The following is a 17,101-nucleotide window of genomic DNA, read 5'->3' as shown; positions in this document are numbered from 1 at the left end:
AGAGGCCGCAAGTGACGGCGGCCGATATCCAGATAGCGAAGGTGACGAATATTGGTTAAAGGAACCAGAGAACAAGCGAGGGCGCACATAGGGAGTCGATCCAGCAGAAGAAGTTCCAGTGGACATCGCCAATTGTTCAATGCGCTGTCTAGGTGACGCATGCGGACTGGACGATTCGATGGGGGTGACGAGCGACAGCAGAATCAATGATGGGGTGCGGCGGAATGGTATTGAAATACGACTGGCTGAAAGACAGTCTGCGCTGGTGTGAGGGAATCCCGCCGCCTGGACTCTGTAGTGGAACCTGCCGAAGACGAGGGGACGAAGGCGGTTTGAGCGGGGAGGAGATGAGCGGAGAAGAAGTAAAATCTGGCGGGGTGCAAGATGGCGACGACGTCGACGCCAGTCTGAGAACCAAATCTCGTGGAGAGGTTCCCGGAGAAGACATTATGCTGAGATAAATTCGAAAGTTGTCAACGCGATTGAACTGATGCAGTGGTATAGCTAGAGGACGTTGGGAAGGGAGAAAACTTTGCTGAAACTGAACGAGCGGGCGGGCAGTTGACTTTATAGTCTTCAGCAATGGAGTTTCAAACTGCAAGTGCAATACTAGACTTGCCTTTCCGGGTGCGATCGGCGATCGTTAGCATTGCAAGTCCGTAGATATTTCGTGCCGACAAACAGGAGGACTAGAATGTAAGTCAGACACTCGTTTGCAAGAAAGCTACTGGAGCTAATCATACAGAACGATGGCCAAAGAACACCAGAAATGGATCGAGGGCCTTCCCTCCACCGATTCCCATCATAGCACAGAACCATCCTGATGGGACCGTTGAGCCCAGGAGACTCCAAACAAGGTGTCATCACGTCTGAGTATTCCACTAATTGATAAGGCCGTTAAAATGTTGCAATCTGCAGCCGGGAGTACCAGACAATTGACTGTATTCAATAATGCCGGCGGCGTCCATGATCTAACGTCTAACACTGATCGGGACATGGCAGATGAGACTCGACATCCCGCGAGACGGCCGGATGAAGCTGATATATCCATACTGGTCCAGTGCGTTGGGGCGCTGAATAGTGACAGAGGCGTTCGGAGAATATGTTTATAAGTGCCGGTCAACTATCTGCTTTTGCTTGCAAGAATGTAACGTCCCATATACATAGGGTACTAGGTGAACGCCTGCACCCAGTGGCTGCACTCGTATACATACCGCTCGTTGCATACGTGGCTTGACGCAGAGAAGTTAGGTAGGCGCTTGACTGCCACTGACCAAGTGGTTTTAGTAGTTGCAGCAAAACGGCGAACATGCATCCGAATGTGGCGTCAAACAAACTTGGACACATAAAGCCTAATCAAACGCCACACTGTGAAGCAAGTTCGCAATTAATCCCTCCTGGCTCGCATCTGTTGTAATGCTCTACAGGTCATGCATCATACACGGCTCCTTGACAAAATCCATATACGTGCCCATAAAATGGATATGCGCACGTCTGGCCGGCCGTTACGATGAGCATGATAAGTATTGGGAGGAGACATCTGATAATCTCCTTCGAGTTTTGGCGCGACTCAGCCTCAAGTTGTAAGTAAAGGGCCATAACGAGTAGTAAGTATGCGCGTCTGATAATTAAGTACTATGTAACTTGAATTCGCACCTACTCACACGTCAGATTGAATCAGACACCGTCTTCTCAGAACACTTCTTTGGTCAGTGATAGTCAAAGTCAAGGTGCCATGCTGAGTGACATCTCTTCGAGGGTCGACTGGCAGGTCATGCAGTCCAGGTGTTCTCGGCCTCCATTCCGAGGCAAACGTAGCATGACGTCACACTGGCAGTACAGTCCACGACCTTCTTGTGATAGATACATATCTCTCTTCTGCTCCCCTCGCTCATGTTCATACGCCAATGATACACTAGTTACTGCTATATTGTTCTTAGTTCAAGTTGCTACAGTGGACCTCACCATGCTCTTCTCGTACCATTCCCTCTCGAACTCAATTGCCTTTTTAATCGTCTCCGATGTGCGCCACCCATGCTGTTCGCCATCGAAGAAATGCGCCTCAACATGTCCCTTAGATTTAAGGACCCCATCAATAATAGTCCAGGATTGTGCTGGCGGAACAATTGCATCATCATTGCCTTGAAGAACCTGTTGGAAAGATGATCTACCCAACAGAGCGCATTTCATCGACATATAAACATACGAGCAAAGGGGTTTTGATGTTTGCAGAAAAATACTCCGGGCTCCGGTCGTGCCAAACTTTCGGAATCTTGTCCTTCGTACCACCGAGAAGCTTTATGACGTACATGAGCTCGAACTTGTGCGTATCGTTTGCAAACAGCTCCATGTTTGAAATCCCAAAGCTGTTCGTAGCACTTGCGAAAAATTTCGTCTTGCTCGCCGGGGAGGAGTCAAGGGAAATGGCGGCAAGGGTAGTATACCCGCCAGCGCTCCCGCCACGGATCGCAGTGCGCTTGGTATCGACGAGGGAACTGATTTGGGGTGATTGGACTGCGTCAATGCAGTCGCTCACGTCTGTAATGCCCCAATTCCCTTGGAGGCGCTCCCTTCGTTACGTTTCAGCTGTGTTCCACGGGAAACACAACAGCGAATGGTAACGTACACATATGCGCGTCCATAGCACGAAGAGCCACTGTAGTTCACATCCAACCTGCAATTTATGAGCATGATGATACTGCGATAGTCGACAGGTCCTACCAAGCATATCCTCTGCTTGTGAAATACTGCTTCTGCCAGTTCAAATTCTGGGTCTCTAATCCTGTGGGACCACCGTGTACGCCAAGCACGCAAGGCGGCTTTTCGTTGGGAATGCTCGAACCCGCATACGCTGGGTTGTTGGGAGCGTAGTACACGGCATATACAATCTTGTCACCCGCTACTTTAAGTTCAAGCGGGGTTGGAAGCGAAATGATGCCCTCAGGGAACGGCACGGCGGACGTCGATGCGGTAGAGCTGAGCACCCGGAAATTTGGCACGAATGATGGTCCCGTAAGAGTGCAGAGCATAGCTGCGCCAGGAGCGTTGCTTTGCCATCCCGTGAAGACAAAAGTGTAGTCTGACAGACGACAGACATTGTTTACCACTACAAAGTCGAATGATTCATCTTTGATCTCCAGGTAGGAACCTGCGGCGACATCAACCACATAAAGGACACTTCGGCCATCCCGCCATGCAACACAGATAGCTTTTGTGCCATTCTCGTCCAGGAAAGCGAACGAGTAATTACCAAGCGTCCAGCATGGCATGCAGAAGTCTTGCTGCACGACAGACGAGAGAACTGGTTTGGTGCACGTCTGGGTATACTCCCACAAGTTTGCAAACTTGCTTTCGTCAGAGGTAAATAGAAGTTTGTCGTTGGAGGCCCACAGGGGGTAACACGCGCCAATATTGTTAGCTTCGCCGGCGACCAGCTTCGCATTGCTCAGGCTAAGTTTATGGGTGTTGGAATTGTAATGGACGTCAGCCACGTAGATCTGTCCACCCTCCCAAGGCATGTCTGGGTGTTTCCAGAACTGCCATGCGAGCTTATCGCCAGAAGGGGAAAATCTCGGTGCTGCATAGAACTCACTTTGTGCGTCCTCGGTGGAAACCAAGGACGTGACAGTGACAGCTGTGGAGTTGATGATACAAAGAGAATTTCGCACGGTACGCGGCGTGTCGTCGGTATGGTCTTCTAAGATAGCGACGAGTAGATCTGTGTGTACTGGGTGTACACAGAAATCTGCATAGCGATAAATCTTATTTGGGTCCTCTGCGCAGGGAGCGTAAGTACGGTGTTATAGTCCGAGGAATTTACATAGGTACCTGGTGTGATTGGTTTGATCTTCCCATCTTTCGCGGCATAGACACGGAAGTCCGCGAAGTTTGAAGAGTACACAGTCCCATTATAAGAGATCGCAGCACCTCCACCATATTCATGAACGCGCGTGCGCGCATTGAAGTCCTTGTCGAAGACTTCCTTTTGAGTCTTATTACTCACAACAACGCATCGACCAGCCTCCGATGCACGTTGTTCGATGTAGTAGATATCCTTTGTGACTGGATCTACAAAGATAGTACTCAAGGAGACACTCTACGGTGTAGATCAGTTTCGGATGCTGAGCAATCAAAGACAATTTGATGAACATACATCCTGAGCAATGGCATCAGCTGTGATGGGGGACTCCCAAAGGCCATATGGTGCATATTTTTGAGCCATAATCACGGTATGATTATAAAACGTCAAGACAGTTAGCAGATCGGATGGCTGTGTGGGAGTAAGATTCAAGAAAGGGAGTGGGAGTGGAAGTTACATACCGACGAAAGCTTGGGTAGTTATATGATATTTATGGCACATGCACCGTGCACGTTCCAGCATTTCTGTCACCTGAGTTCTTCGCTTGGGTCCTTGGGAACACGTCGATCATTTTGCATGTGGCTAAGCCTCACCTTTGCGCGCACGTGATGTTTGGATTAAAGGCTCTTGACAAACAACCACTCTTGATCGGGAAACGATTTTGCATTTCTAAATTTCCTTGGTGATCTGCGCTATCTGACTTATAATGTGTGCCAATTAAATGAATCAATGCAGAGCTCGAAATTCTGTTGACGAGACGTTGAAAACTGCATGTGGTGAGTCCACTCTCTTCGTTCAAGGAGACAGGTATTGCCATTTTTAGGTCCATCCTCATTCGGAAAGTGTCAGTTGGTATGTTGCCCTCCTACGCTAGCTCGAGCTTCTTGGACTCACTCTGTACTCGGCCTGTGTGCATTCTTCTGGCCTCCGGCCCCACTAAACAATTTTTTTTTTTCATTTGGTGGCGAATCCCGACAGTTTTGGTCAATCTGTCGAGAATCTAAGTTGGTACGTATGCACCTCCACAAAAAGGGGGTTTCGGTGCAATGACTGGGCCTACATAGTTAAGGAGGACCTGGAAGGATCTATACACCGCAAAGATATTGTCAGCAGGTTTCGAACCAACTCCAAGAGAAACAGATTTTAACTCTGTTAAGGTAACCACTTGGCTAAGACCAGTTAGACGAATCTGATCAAACTATCCATGACTGAATATCAAGGTGTGTTCCGACTGCAAACCTGTCATTCAGCAGGTTTCGAACCTACACAGTGCAAGAGAAATAGATTTTGATTCTGTCGTAGTAACTACTTCGCTAAGACCGGTTGAGATAAGTGTGTGAGGAAACCATCCATGAGTGAGTGTCGAGGTGTGCTCTGATGGGAAAAAATACTTGCTGTAGGCACGTTTCGAACCTGCGCAATGCAAGAGGAACAGATTTCGAGTCTGGTAACCACTTGACTAACATCAGTGAAGACGAACCTCCTAGGAACTGTCCATGAGTGAATCTTCATGGCGTGTCCTGAGGGGGGGAAAGCTCGTCTTCGACAAATTTTGATTCTGTTGTGGTAACCACTTGGCTAAGACCAGTGAAGATGGGCCACCATTCATGAATGAATCTTCGAGGCGTGTTCCGGTAGACAAAAAAACCTGTTACCACAGGTTTCGAACCTGCACAGGCCAAGGGAAACAAATTTTGATTCTGTTGTAGTAACCACTTGACGAAGACCAGTTAGATGAACCTCCGACGAAACCATCCATGAGTGAATGTTAAGGTGCGTTCCGAGAGAAAAAAACCTGTCATTCGACAGGTTTCGACCCTGGACAGTCCGAGAAAAACAGATTTCGATTCTAGTGTGGTAATCACTTTGGCCAGGACACTTCTCAAGTTGAGATGAACCTCTGGAGTGAATGTCAAGGTGTGATAAGACATATGTCGGCAGGTTTCGAATCCGCACCACCCAAGAGAGTAGATTTCTAGTCTGTCCTGGTGCGAGTGACGTCTGCAGTACCAGAGTCGAAGAACATTATGCACTGACAGTAGAATCACATAGGGTTAGCAGTCGTTTGCCAACGCAAAATGAAATAAAAAGACTAGTTTGCGTTTAATTCGAACATGCCAGGAATGAGCGAATCGGGGGCTGGCGCCTGTGTCATTACGATCTGGTAGGGGTGTATTGATATAGGTATTTAGTTTATGCTGTGAGCGGCGGATGAGCGAACGAACAACAATTAGTAGTTACTTTGAGCATATTCAGTGCGTGCACTCTGGAGGAAAAGGTGGAGTATTTCTTCAGTCTCATTACTTGAATATTTGTGGATAGTGGCGATTGAGTCGGTCTTGTGTATGCGGTGATGGTTAGTCGGAGTTTGCCGAATATATTACCGCCGGGCCTGAGTAAATTGATCTTGTAACAACCTGTTTACTTCTCCACGATAAGTACTAAGATTGGATGGTGCGCATCATCACGTCTGCAGATGACATGTCCGACATAAATATACACACGGCGATGTCAGAACCGTGCACGTGCCGGTCCATATGCCAGAGGTGGAGGTGCATGCGCGTAGCGAGGATCGCAAGGATAAAGACTTCAAATCTGTATATGTATGTTTGGGGGTTGTTGTCAGTAGGAATTCGCAATAGAAGTGGGAGATGCATACCCTTCGGGGAGGAAGTAGGATAGGGACTGGGTGTGCGCAACTTCAATGGTTCGATCATGTCAAAGGGTATTGTTTACGCACATCTGAAAGCGGCAACAGTGGCACAATGACGTTCATGGCCGAGAGAACTTTCCCAAAGTTAATCATCACCAATAAGCACGGAAACAAACGAATGTAAGCTCTGACTCACGCAGACCACATGCATAGTAGAATATGTTATGCTTCACTAAGATGGTGTACAGAGGGCCCTTGGCCGACCGCCAACTCTGTATGACACGCACGAGTGTGAGAGATATCAGTACTGTGGATAGTGTCAGTCAGCGCGTGTCTGCAATGTACACTCTCAATGTACGGCTGCATACCCAGTTGAAACACAAACAAGAGAGTAAACGGCATGAAAAATGCGAAACTGCCCGAGCTCCGCTGACAGCCTGGGATCGTGCTAACCATAGCTGTGAAACTGGAGTCAATACGTGCAAATAGTAGTGAGTGAAGGTGAGAGCACAAACAATAAGAGGTCACAGTAGCAGTACACCCAATGACGAAGGATGATACCATGATAGCCTGACTGATTTATCAACATTGAACTTGGGTACGGTGAGGGCGTGTGGCTCACAAAAAGGGTGGACAACATGACTATGAGTAGAATTCTATTTTTGTTCCAGAGCGCATATGTTCTAAGGACAAAAAAGCCTGGATGAATCAGATCAGAAACACGTGTATGTCTCGGAGGAAGGAGAGATACATTCAGAACCACTGAGTGAAATCAGACTCAAGGCTGTAAGAGGAATAGCAGCGCTCAGTAAGAACGTGCATGTAATATGTACCGGGCACGTACATGTGATAAGATTGATTGATATCTGGCATTTCTGGCGAAGTCATACAATTAGCTTCGTTTGTCGGTGGATAGATGTCCATGTTCACCGTGCACGTACATTGGTATTCTCGTTCGGGGCCATAGTCACTGAATCACAGTATGCCGATTCATTAAGTTGGGAGAATATATACTGGGATAAACGCACGATATAGGTTCACGGTGGTGATTAAAAAGGGGATATATCGTGCAATGATATACAGGGCTTTCACTTTGGTCCAGCGCGACCGAAGTAGGAATGTCCACTTGAACAGTACATCATTAAGCCAAGGCATATCGCGGAACAAGTACACTACTTACCTCTTCGTGAAGTGAACAAATATAGTCATACGTCTGGATAAACAAGTTTAACGGCGAATGGAAATAGATCTGGATAAACATACCCAGAATGTCGCCATCGACGCTGAGCTGTCGAGTTAGAACGAGGAAGATGCAGTTCAGACATCACGCACAGTATAGGTACTAATGGCCACACAGTGACATGTCTGTTATTATCTTGCTGTCGTGTCAAGAAAGCGACGCACCACGAAGAGCTGCAGATTTCTGGCCGCTGCGATATCGTCCCCCGGATATCCATCTAGATTCGTTCGAAAGGTAACAATTGGGTTTCGCGTACACATCCATTCAACTTCTTATATGAGCCGGGAATCGGGACCGAATACTGGGACGCTATGCCGGTGAGTATATCGTGATGGATCATTTTCACTAACCGATTTACAGTTGATGTGGCTACATGCACCATCCTGGGCGCAACTTAATGAAAGTTACTAACATAGCAATAAGACCTTAGGCCTTAGCGCTTAGCTATTGAGATGCTAACACTGGTACCCAATAATACACATGATTGATTTAATTTGATCATCAAAGTTGATTTGGACACGCGCTCATTGTACTGATCCTTGAAACACGCAGCCACCTCGGAGGGACCTGCTTTTCCAGAACTTGAAGGAAAGCTTAATTAACCTCTGCAGATCACCCTTGGCCATTTCAAACACACGCGAATTCTTCTAAGTTGAGATGACTTTAATGCGGGTGTGATGATGATATACGTAAAGCAGACTGGAGGAAGCTAACCGTTCTCGTCTGAATTTGATTGGGATTGATACATGAATCTGTAATGGGCTGGATGTGATCGGTCAGTAACCGGTCTGATGCCTTGATTATCTGGCGAATGCTGTGTCGGTGAGAGCATGTTGATTGATCTTTTCATATTTCGTTGCAGGTGTGCCATCAGGTCGACTGGCCGGTGAGATAAGCAATGGAGGAGGCTCTGCTACAAGAGAGCATTGGAAGACGTAATTGTGGATCGTGTGGGGTGGAATTCCGAACGAATTGTCACTCACTGATCGGGGGTCTCCTCGTTGATCTCGAATATCTACAAACCATTTACTTGAAGAGTCGACCCTGTGATATCAAAATTCTTAGGGATGCCTCATGCCGCACCGTGTAGTGTGGCAATACTAAGCAAAGACACTGGTGATCGAACAAGGACCAGAGGCGTACTGCTCAGAATGCCCGATTTGTACTTGTGCTCACAAGGACTGAACCCAAGGCTATGCCACGCAGCAGCCACAACGGTGTTAGAGTCTCCAAGCATTTGATGAATTAAAGATTGACACATGAAAGATCCGTATCTGCTCTTCTACTGCAGCTCGTCGTGCTCGTCGTCTAGTTGCTCACGCGTTCATATCCGAAGACATAGCCTCCCCGGAATACCTAGAGCCTCACGCCAGACTACATTTCAAAGATGTCGGCCTGCATTTTCCACTCCTGATATGATTAATGAGATGGTGAACTTTGCGAGCGAGCCAGAAATACACTTACAGACTCAATCGTTGGTCGGGTGAACGTCTCCTCGTCGACTGTGATATTGTCATAAACATTTCGCGTTTCGGTCACGAGACTTATCGTGTACGCACGCTTGTACTTAGTCAAAGCTTGCTGCGACTCCGCCTTTTCTTTCTAACGTCGTGCTGGTCTTTTCTCTCAGATCATTGTAGGTTGTGTTTGAGTCACGCCTTGATTTTGAGACGTTTGACAGATATCCCAAAGGGGAGCATCGAAAACTCTGTCATGGGACACCTCCACGAAAGGGAGGTATGTCGTCACCAGCGTGTCCGACCAGAGACCTACCGATGCCGATATCGTAGGTTCTAGGTTCGCGGATGATCACGGCTCCATCGAGTCAATCTATCGAAAATAGAGCATTATAAATGTATTCCTAGCAAAAACAAATGACGACGTACCGAAGTAGCGCTGAGTCGTGATCACTGGACCGAATAAATGGAACTAATGATGAATTAAGCACATCAATGGCTGCTGATAAGATGTGTTGGGCGCTAACTGAATGAAGATGCAGAGGGTGCAGAATGCCATGGCATAAATCATAATTCGCGAGTTCTTACTCACAGCACGCTGACCTTTCTAACATTGTAACAACCTGTACGTACTTCTCCGCGATAAGTACCAAGATTGGATGGTACGCATCATCATGTAGTGGCAAGCAGCGATATGGGTCGTGTATTGCTCGTGATCAAAATCATCAAACAGAGAAGGAAGTCGTAGTCCAAGTCCAACTTCACAAATGACGCCAAATAAGCCACTTGATAAGATGTTACACCGTATGGTCTACAGGTGACATGTCCGACATAGGTATACACACGGAGGTATCAGAATCATCCACGTGCTGATCCATATGCCAGATATGGAGGTGCATGCGCGTAGCGAGAATCGCAAGGATAAAGACCTCAAAACTGTATATGCGTGTTTGGGGGTTGTTGTTAGTAGGAATTCGCAACAGAAATAGGAGATGCATACTCTTCGGGGACGAGGTCGGTTAGGGACTGGGTGTGCGCAACATCAATGCTTCCATCATATCGAAGGGTATTGTTTACGCACATCAAACGGCAGCAGCGGCACAAGGACGTTCACGGCCGAGAGAACTTTCGAAAGGTTAATCATCACCGATAAGCACGGAAACATATGTAAGTTCTGACTCACGCAGACCGCATACATAGTAGAATATGTTATGCTTCACTAGGATGGCGTACAGAGGGCCATTGACTGACCGCCAGCTCTGTATGACACGCACGAGTGTGATGGACAACAGTACTGGGGATAGCGTCAGTCAGCGAGTGTATGCAATGTACACTCCCAGTTTCCGATTGCATACCCAGTTGGAACACAAACAAGAGAGCAAACGGCATGAAGAATGAGAAACTGGCCAAGCTCTGACAGCCTGGGATTACGTTAGCCGTAGCTGTGAAACGGAGTGAATATGTGCCAATAATAGTGAGTGAAGGTGAGAGCACAAACAATAAGATGTCATAACAGGAGTAAAACTAATGATGGTGGATGATATGGCGACAGCCTGACTGATTTATCAACATTGAACTTGGGCGTGGTGAGGGCGTGGGGCTCACAAAAATGGCGGACAGCATGGTTACGAGTATAATTCTATTTTTGTTCCAGAGCATATACGTTCTGAGGACAAAAAAGCCTGGATGAATCGGATCAGAAACATGTGTATGTCTCGGAGGAAGGAGAGATACATTCAGAGCAAATGAATGAAATCAGACTCAAGGCTGTAAGAGGAAATAGCAGCGCGCGGTAAGAACGTGCATGCAATATGTACCGGGCACGTACATGTGATAACATAGATCGATATTTGGCATTTCTGGCGAAGTCATACAGTTAGCGTCATTTGTCGGTGGATAGATGACCATGTTCACATACATTGTTATCCTCGTTCGGGGTCACGGCCACTGAAACGCAGTATACCAATTCATTAAGTTGGGAGAATATACAGTGGGATGAACGCACGATATAGGTTCACGATGGGGATTAAAAAGGGGACATATCGTGCAATGATATAAAGGACTTTTACTTTGGTCCAGCGCGACTGAAGTAGGAACGTCCACTTGAACAGCACACTATCAATCTCAGAGCCCAGGCATATTGCGGAACAAGTACACTACTTACCTCTTCGTGAAGTGAACAGATATAGTCATAGATCTGGATAACAAATTTTAACGGCGGATGGGCATAGATCGGAATAAACATACCCAGAATGTCGCCATCGACGCTGAGCTGTCGAGTTAGAACGAGGAAGATGCAGTTCAGACAGCACGCACCGTATAAGCACTAGTTGCCACCCGTGACATATCTGTTATCATCTTGCTATCGTCTCAAGAAAGCGACGCACCGCTAAGAGCTGCAAACTTCTGGCCGCTGTGACATCGTCCGCCGAATATTCCATCTGGATTCATTCGAGAGGAAACAATTGGGTGTCGTGTGCACATCCGTTCACCTTCTTATATGAGCTGGGAACCCATCAATACCGGATACCGGAGATGCTATGCCGCTGAGGATATCATTTTACTGGCTGCTTTACAGTTGGTGCCAGAAATGTTCTGTATTTTCATTGGTAAAATATTAATAAGGTCAGAGTCTATTAACATGTACGGAATAATACACATCATTAGATTTAATTTGTTCATAAAAGTTGATTCAGACACTCACATGTGCTCATTGTACTGATCCTTGATCCACTTGATGTCTGAGACACCATCAGTCCTTGAAATACGCAGCAACCTCGGAGGGTCCTACTTTTGTAGAACTTGAAGGAAGGCTTTGACCTCTGTAAGTCAGCCTTGGCCATTTTAGACAGTGCACACGAAGCCTCTTCTAATTTAAGAAGACTTTATATAATACGGGTGTGATGGTGATATAAAGCAGACTGGAGGAAGCTAAATCGTTCTCGTCTACATGAAACTGATCGATACACGGATCTGTAGAGTGGTGGATGTGATGGGTCACTGACTGGTCTTCATCCGACTGATGCCTTGATTATCTAGTGAATGCTGTGTCGGTGAGAGCATCTTCTTCACATTGCGACCTTTCGCTACAGGCGTGTATCAGGTCGACTGGCGGCCGGTGAGAAAATCAGGGAGGAGGCTCTGCTACAAGAGCGCATTGGAAGACGTACTAATTGTGGATCATGTGTGAGGTGGAATTCCGAACGTATTGGGATCAGGGGTTTGTAGTGTCCACCATAGGGCCCCACCCCAAAGGACAATAAACAAGGATCCAAAAAAGAAGAAAAAAATGGGATCAGGGGTTTCCTGGTCGATCCTGAATATCTACAAACCGTTTACTTGTAGAGTCGGCTCTTGTGATATCAAGATTGGATGGTACACACCAAGTAGCGGCAAGCAGAGCTACTAGTTGTGATCGAACAGACACCTCACGAAGCGCGATATCTGCATATTTAGGCATCGAGACGATAACATACAACCTTTCAAATCGTCGTCGCACCGGTCGGGTCGGCCATCGTGCTTGAAGAGACTGTGTCTTGTCCGGAAACGCGGGAGGATGCTTTGTCTGGGCCACAGTGCTTTGAAAGCTCGAGTAAAGATGTCGGCCTTTTTAGATGACTCGGAGCGATATATTTTTTAAAACGATGGGTATATCCTTCAAAAAACTAGTGGTGGAGAGCACTCAGCACTACGCTGCAACAAAACCCGACACTGAGTGGCTGACTAAGCTACTGTGCTACCCACGGCTATCCTCCAGTACTAAGCAAAGATACCAACAACTTGAAGGACCAAAGGCCCAGCCAGAGCTGAGGCGAACCGCTAAAATGCCCGATTCATAATTGTGTTCACAAGGACCGGGCATTAACCCGAGGCCATGCTACGCAGCAATCACGACGGTGTTAGAGTCGCCAAGCTTTTGATAGATTAAAGATTGACACATGAAGGATCTATCTGCTCTTCTACTGAAACTTATCGTCGTCAAACTTGTTGTTGTCGCCATTGTCATTGTCATTGGTATCGTCGTCACCATTGTAGTTGCTCACATGTCCATATCCGAGTACACAGCCTCCCCTGGAATACCCTAGACGGCTGGCTACAATGAAATATGGACTACATTTCAAAGACGTCGGCCTGCATTTTCCACTCCTGATACATTTGGTGAGATGGTGAACTTCGTGACCTGACAGCCAGAAATACACCTACAGATTCAACCGTTGGTTGGGTGAACAGCACCATGGTCTCCTCGTCGAGTGTGATATCCCAAAGGAGAGCATCGAAAGATCTCTCATGGGACACCTCCACGTAAGGGAGGTATGTCTTCACTGGCGTGTCCGACCAGAGACCTACCAATCCCGATATCGTAGGTTCGCGGATTACGTTGCCGATGCCACGCGCCACGGCCGAGGGATTGAAGTCGGCCATGTGTAACTGGAACGATAAATCAGTGCCACCCGCGACGGGACCCGCCCATATAACACGAGATCCTCCCACTCCAAAAAAGTACAGCCATTCCATGCCGAACCTTTCTTCATGGAAGAGACGAGAGTTTCGTGGACCCCAGGATGACCATGTGACTAAGCGCCCATCTTGTGACGTTGCATCAAACCATGTCGAAGGAATGTCCATGAAAAATATGCGAGAAGATATGATACAAGTCGATGAACAGGCCCATGTCACCGATATGACTCGATCTGCAGGGTTCGTTGTCCAAATCCAATGGTCAACTGGTACCGCGAGGCCCGCACAGCTTGCGGCACTATGAAAAGTCGACGGGTGATTGAAAGCGCCCAACTGGCCACGGATGGGCAGCATAAATCTTGCATGAAGCCGCGGCGCCTTTGATGGGTCCTCGGTGTCATAGAGGTGAATATGACCATCCGTCGAGAGAGCTATAAGCTTCTCCTTGACAAGAAAACGGATGTCCGACAACTGATTACCGTCACCGATCGCACATAAGTCCTGTTAAATGCTCAATTCGAACCGACAGCGAAAGACACAAGGAAACACCACCCACGTCAGCTTGACTAGGTCGTTGCCAACTCAAGACGTGCAGCGACCAGCACGGGTTTTCGTCGAGCCCAACAATATAGACTGCGAGGCGATCATCGAGGACAGCAACAGCGATTTTGATCTGCTGAGCTTTGCTGCAAGCGGCTCTACCACTCACTATACAAGATCCATGGGACAAAGGATGTTCCTTCCCCGTTGATATCGTATGGAAGGATATTTGGTACTTGAAGCCATCAGAATTGACATCGATCGGAAGCGTAATGATGATCTCGATGTCTTGTAACTCGTCCATGCACCTGTATGTGTGGGGAACTGGACCGGGATTCATAAAAATTGTAGCGATACACGTGCTGTTGGTCTTGATATCCACAGCGTTGGACGCAGGATCCACATGCACGGAGGGCGTATAGCGGATAATATTTCCATGAACAATCGAGTTCAATTTGGACAAGGTCGCACTACGAAACGCACGCGTAGCAATGGGCTTGAAAGTGTTCCACGCGTTTGCCTTTTTTCTGAGGATACACAAGTACTCCGATAAAGAGGCAGTAGGTGACCGCGGATGTACTTCAATTAACCGTTGAGCACCGAGTTCGATGATGTACTGTAGCTCAACAGAGCATTTGACTGTGTTGTACAGTGTCAGGCAGGTCTGTTGAGGGCAGATCAGTACCTTAGTTCAAAGTATGGGAATGAATCTATGACTCACCAGAGCACATCGTATAATTTCATTATATGAAAGAAATCCGAGGATATGGCATCGGATTTCATCGGGCAGGCCTTCAAGGGTAGCCGTTGCAATCCGAGAGGACATTTGTCCACGACAAACAGCATACTCCGTATCTATGGTTGAGGATAGAGGAGTGTCGGGGTCTGAGAAGTGATAGGAGGGCAGAGGTGGGGCAGGACGGGGTGTGGGACAGACCGATAACATGGTCTCCCTGTACGGATGACTGTGGAGATCGCCATTAACGCAAAACTCGAATAGAGCCTATGAGAGGATTCGAAAAGGTTGCGATCACCAAGAGTTCAATGACTCACCTTTTTTCTATCACGCAGTTTGTCTGCACAACTCAATGATGAGTTCACAATATTCTTGATGAAGTTACGGAGCATAGTAAAATGATAAATTGATTAAATGTGGCTTGCGGTCAGTGTCTGAGTGAAGGTAGTTGTGCGAAGAATAGAAAAAAACATGACTGCCAGCAGGTATGTGTGTTGAGGGCCCGAGCGGCGTTGGATGAGCGGAAGTTTCAAAAGTTTCATGATGTCATCATCTCTTCGGGGCACAGCCACATACAATCCGGAATTGGCAACACTTGAACCTCACAGGGTATATATAGACAGCTGGTATAGGGTGTCACGGTGCGAAAACAGGTATTACTCTAACATAACATGCCAATATATGTCTGTCCGCGAAGTAGGCTTATAGGTAAATGATGAGCAGAACGGTTCGTTATGTCTAAGACGGAACGCTTGTACTGGGTGAATTTTTTTCGAGTATAGATAGCGAGAATGACCACGGCACCATCCAGCCAATCTATCGATAATAGAGCATTATAAACGTATTCCTAGCGAAAAAAGATGACAACGTACCACACCAGCGAGCTCCACAGTATGGTAAGGATGGATTAAGCACATCAATGACTGCTGATAAGATGTCTTGGGCACTAACCGAATGAAGATACAGAAGGTGCAGAACGCCGTGGCATAATCCGCAAGTTCTTATTCACAGCACGTTGACCTTTCTCCAGTATGCGGGGCTGCTCAACGCGGCGGACGGGTGCATCGTATTTCAAACGCAAGAAAAACTCGGCAAAAGAGACGTAGACCATTATAGCAACTAGAGAGCGAAGTTAAGGAATGTAAGCGAGAGAATTGGGAGACAGAGCTGCAAGGGCAGCAATTCCACCTAGCATGATGTTCGCGCCTGTCTCTAAAAAGTATTGTGCGAACCAATATTTATCGAGTATCACTTCGAAGTTGGACGAAGCCATTTTTAGTGAGTGACAAAATAGAATTTGTCAAGGTTTCCTGGAGCATGAGGTTCACCTGTAAGATACGAGATAAAGTTGTGGTGGGAGCCAAGGGCACCGAGACGGAATTTCCCGAGCAGCCATCTTGATGCCCTTGCCCACCATCACTGATGTCGTACTCGTCGACACCATCCAGCTTACGGCAAACATTGGTGCAGATTCCTGGGGACGCCTGCGCGAACAACTTGTTTCCATCACCGTCCAACCCCATCTCAAGCCCTCCTTCCTTGAGATATCCGGCCAATCTGACAACGTCGTAGACTCCATCCACTATGGGCATCTCACCGGGGCCGTCTTATGCGGATGTTTGTGAACTCGTGCATGAGGTCACTAAGAAAGTGTTCGCTCTGGCTGGAGAGAATGTCACAGACGCCGTGCGTGTCGTCGTCGGCCTTCTGAAGCATTTACTTGCGAACGACTTTGAGGTTGAAGTGATTACACGCAGGGGCAAAAAACAGTTTGAAACAGGCCGAAAGGGTGTCTGTCGAAGACCTTGTGATGCCCGTGCCGATTGGCGTCAATCCCGCCGAACGCCTTGCAAAGGAGAAGGTGATCACGAACATCACATTCTACGAGAAATCTGGTATGCACCAAGTGGATTGTCCTGCAATCATCAAACATATATCACAAGCACGCTACCTTTCTCCCGTCGCTTACTGAAGAGTGACAATACTGCATAACTCACACTCGAAACATTCGTTCTGCACATCGTCCGCAGCTCACGTCTTGCACTGATGCCATTGAAGCCGTGACAACACGATCACAGAAGCCCAGTGCACTGTATTTCGCTCACTCTTCTCGTGTTGAGATTACTTGGTACTGCGATGCGTTCCGATGATGATTGTG

The 17,101-nt window shown here is 47.4% G+C and overlaps 4 protein-coding genes across 4 annotated transcripts; all 4 read right to left on the bottom strand.

Annotated features, from left to right (window-relative positions):
• Positions 1-1,941: 1,941 nt before the first annotated feature.
• Positions 1,942-4,222, bottom strand: DFJ58DRAFT_718940 (Alpha/Beta hydrolase protein; the record flags this gene model as incomplete). Its single annotated transcript, XM_041384548.1, has 6 exons — positions 1,942-2,151; positions 2,207-2,570; positions 2,627-2,674; positions 2,722-3,775; positions 3,829-4,096; positions 4,154-4,222. 6 exons carry the CDS (start codon positions 4,220-4,222, stop codon positions 1,942-1,944), a joined length of 2,013 nt encoding a protein of 670 aa, XP_041237435.1.
• Positions 4,223-5,965: 1,743 nt separating this feature from the next.
• DFJ58DRAFT_816827 (uncharacterized protein) lies at positions 5,966-6,809 on the bottom strand. Its single transcript, XM_041391764.1, has 3 exons — positions 6,600-6,809; positions 6,519-6,544; positions 5,966-6,454 (listed from the first exon to the last, which is right to left on the bottom strand). The coding sequence occupies exons 1-3, from the start codon at positions 6,663-6,665 to the stop codon at positions 6,301-6,303; spliced, it is 246 nt and encodes an 81-aa protein (XP_041237434.1). The 5' UTR covers positions 6,666-6,809; the 3' UTR covers positions 5,966-6,300.
• A 3,024-nt stretch (positions 6,810-9,833) lies between these two features.
• On the bottom strand, positions 9,834-11,500 carry DFJ58DRAFT_156150 (uncharacterized protein). The gene is made up of 13 exons (XM_041378931.1): positions 11,457-11,500; positions 11,374-11,406; positions 11,215-11,324; positions 11,128-11,156; positions 11,038-11,068; positions 10,944-10,976; positions 10,815-10,891; positions 10,708-10,762; positions 10,565-10,651; positions 10,393-10,503; positions 10,291-10,334; positions 10,210-10,235; positions 9,834-10,145 (listed from the first exon to the last, which is right to left on the bottom strand). Exons 2-13 carry the CDS (start codon positions 11,400-11,402, stop codon positions 10,007-10,009), a joined length of 771 nt encoding a protein of 256 aa, XP_041237433.1. The 5' UTR covers positions 11,403-11,406; positions 11,457-11,500; the 3' UTR covers positions 9,834-10,006.
• A 1,655-nt stretch (positions 11,501-13,155) lies between these two features.
• Positions 13,156-15,466, bottom strand: DFJ58DRAFT_816800 (uncharacterized protein). Its single transcript, XM_041391763.1, has 5 exons — positions 15,261-15,466; positions 14,929-15,210; positions 14,224-14,871; positions 13,413-14,168; positions 13,156-13,355 (listed from the first exon to the last, which is right to left on the bottom strand). Exons 1-5 carry the CDS (start codon positions 15,333-15,335, stop codon positions 13,320-13,322), a joined length of 1,797 nt encoding a protein of 598 aa, XP_041237432.1. The 5' UTR covers positions 15,336-15,466; the 3' UTR covers positions 13,156-13,319.
• Between the last annotated feature and the right edge of the window lie 1,635 nt (positions 15,467-17,101).

This window comes from Suillus subalutaceus (assembly GCF_016647625.1).
Source record: "Suillus subalutaceus strain FC151 chromosome Unknown DFJ58scaffold_180, whole genome shotgun sequence".
Taxonomy (NCBI): domain Eukaryota; kingdom Fungi; phylum Basidiomycota; class Agaricomycetes; order Boletales; family Suillaceae; genus Suillus; species Suillus subalutaceus.
The sequence above is the reverse complement of the archived record's forward strand: the minus strand, read 5'-3'. Positions and strand labels throughout refer to the sequence as shown.

Bases quoted from the DNA above. Each gene is read 5' to 3' on its own strand.
- DFJ58DRAFT_816827 (XM_041391764.1), bottom strand. From the start codon at position 6,665: ATGATTAACTTTGGGAAAGTTCTCTCGGCCATGAACGTCATTGTGCCA. The intron at 6,545-6,599 runs GTGCGTAAACAA...GCGCACACCCAG, and splicing joins CACTGTTGCCGCTTTCAGAT to TCCCTATCCTACTTCCTCCC. The intron at 6,455-6,518 runs GTATGCATCTCC...ATACATATACAG, and splicing joins TCCTACTTCCTCCCCGAAGG to ATTTGAAGTCTTTATCCTTG.
- DFJ58DRAFT_156150 (XM_041378931.1), bottom strand. From the start codon at position 11,402: ATGACTATATCTGTTCACTTCACGAAGAG. The intron at 10,977-11,037 runs GTACGTGCCCGG...TTCCTCTTACAG, and splicing joins ATCGATCTATGTTATCACAT to CCTTGAGTCTGATTTCATTC. The intron at 10,236-10,290 runs GTGCGTAAACAA...GCGCACACCCAG, and splicing joins TGCCGCTGCTGCCGTTTGAT to TCCCTAACCGACCTCGTCCC.
- DFJ58DRAFT_816800 (XM_041391763.1), bottom strand. From the start codon at position 15,335: ATGCTCCGTAACTTCATCAAGAATATTGTGAACTCATCATTGAGTTGT. The intron at 14,169-14,223 runs GTGGGTGGTGTT...AGCATTTAACAG, and splicing joins AACGACCTAGTCAAGCTGAC to GACTTATGTGCGATCGGTGA. The intron at 13,356-13,412 runs GTAGGTGTATTT...CAAATGTATCAG, and splicing joins CCCAACCAACGGTTGAATCT to GAGTGGAAAATGCAGGCCGA.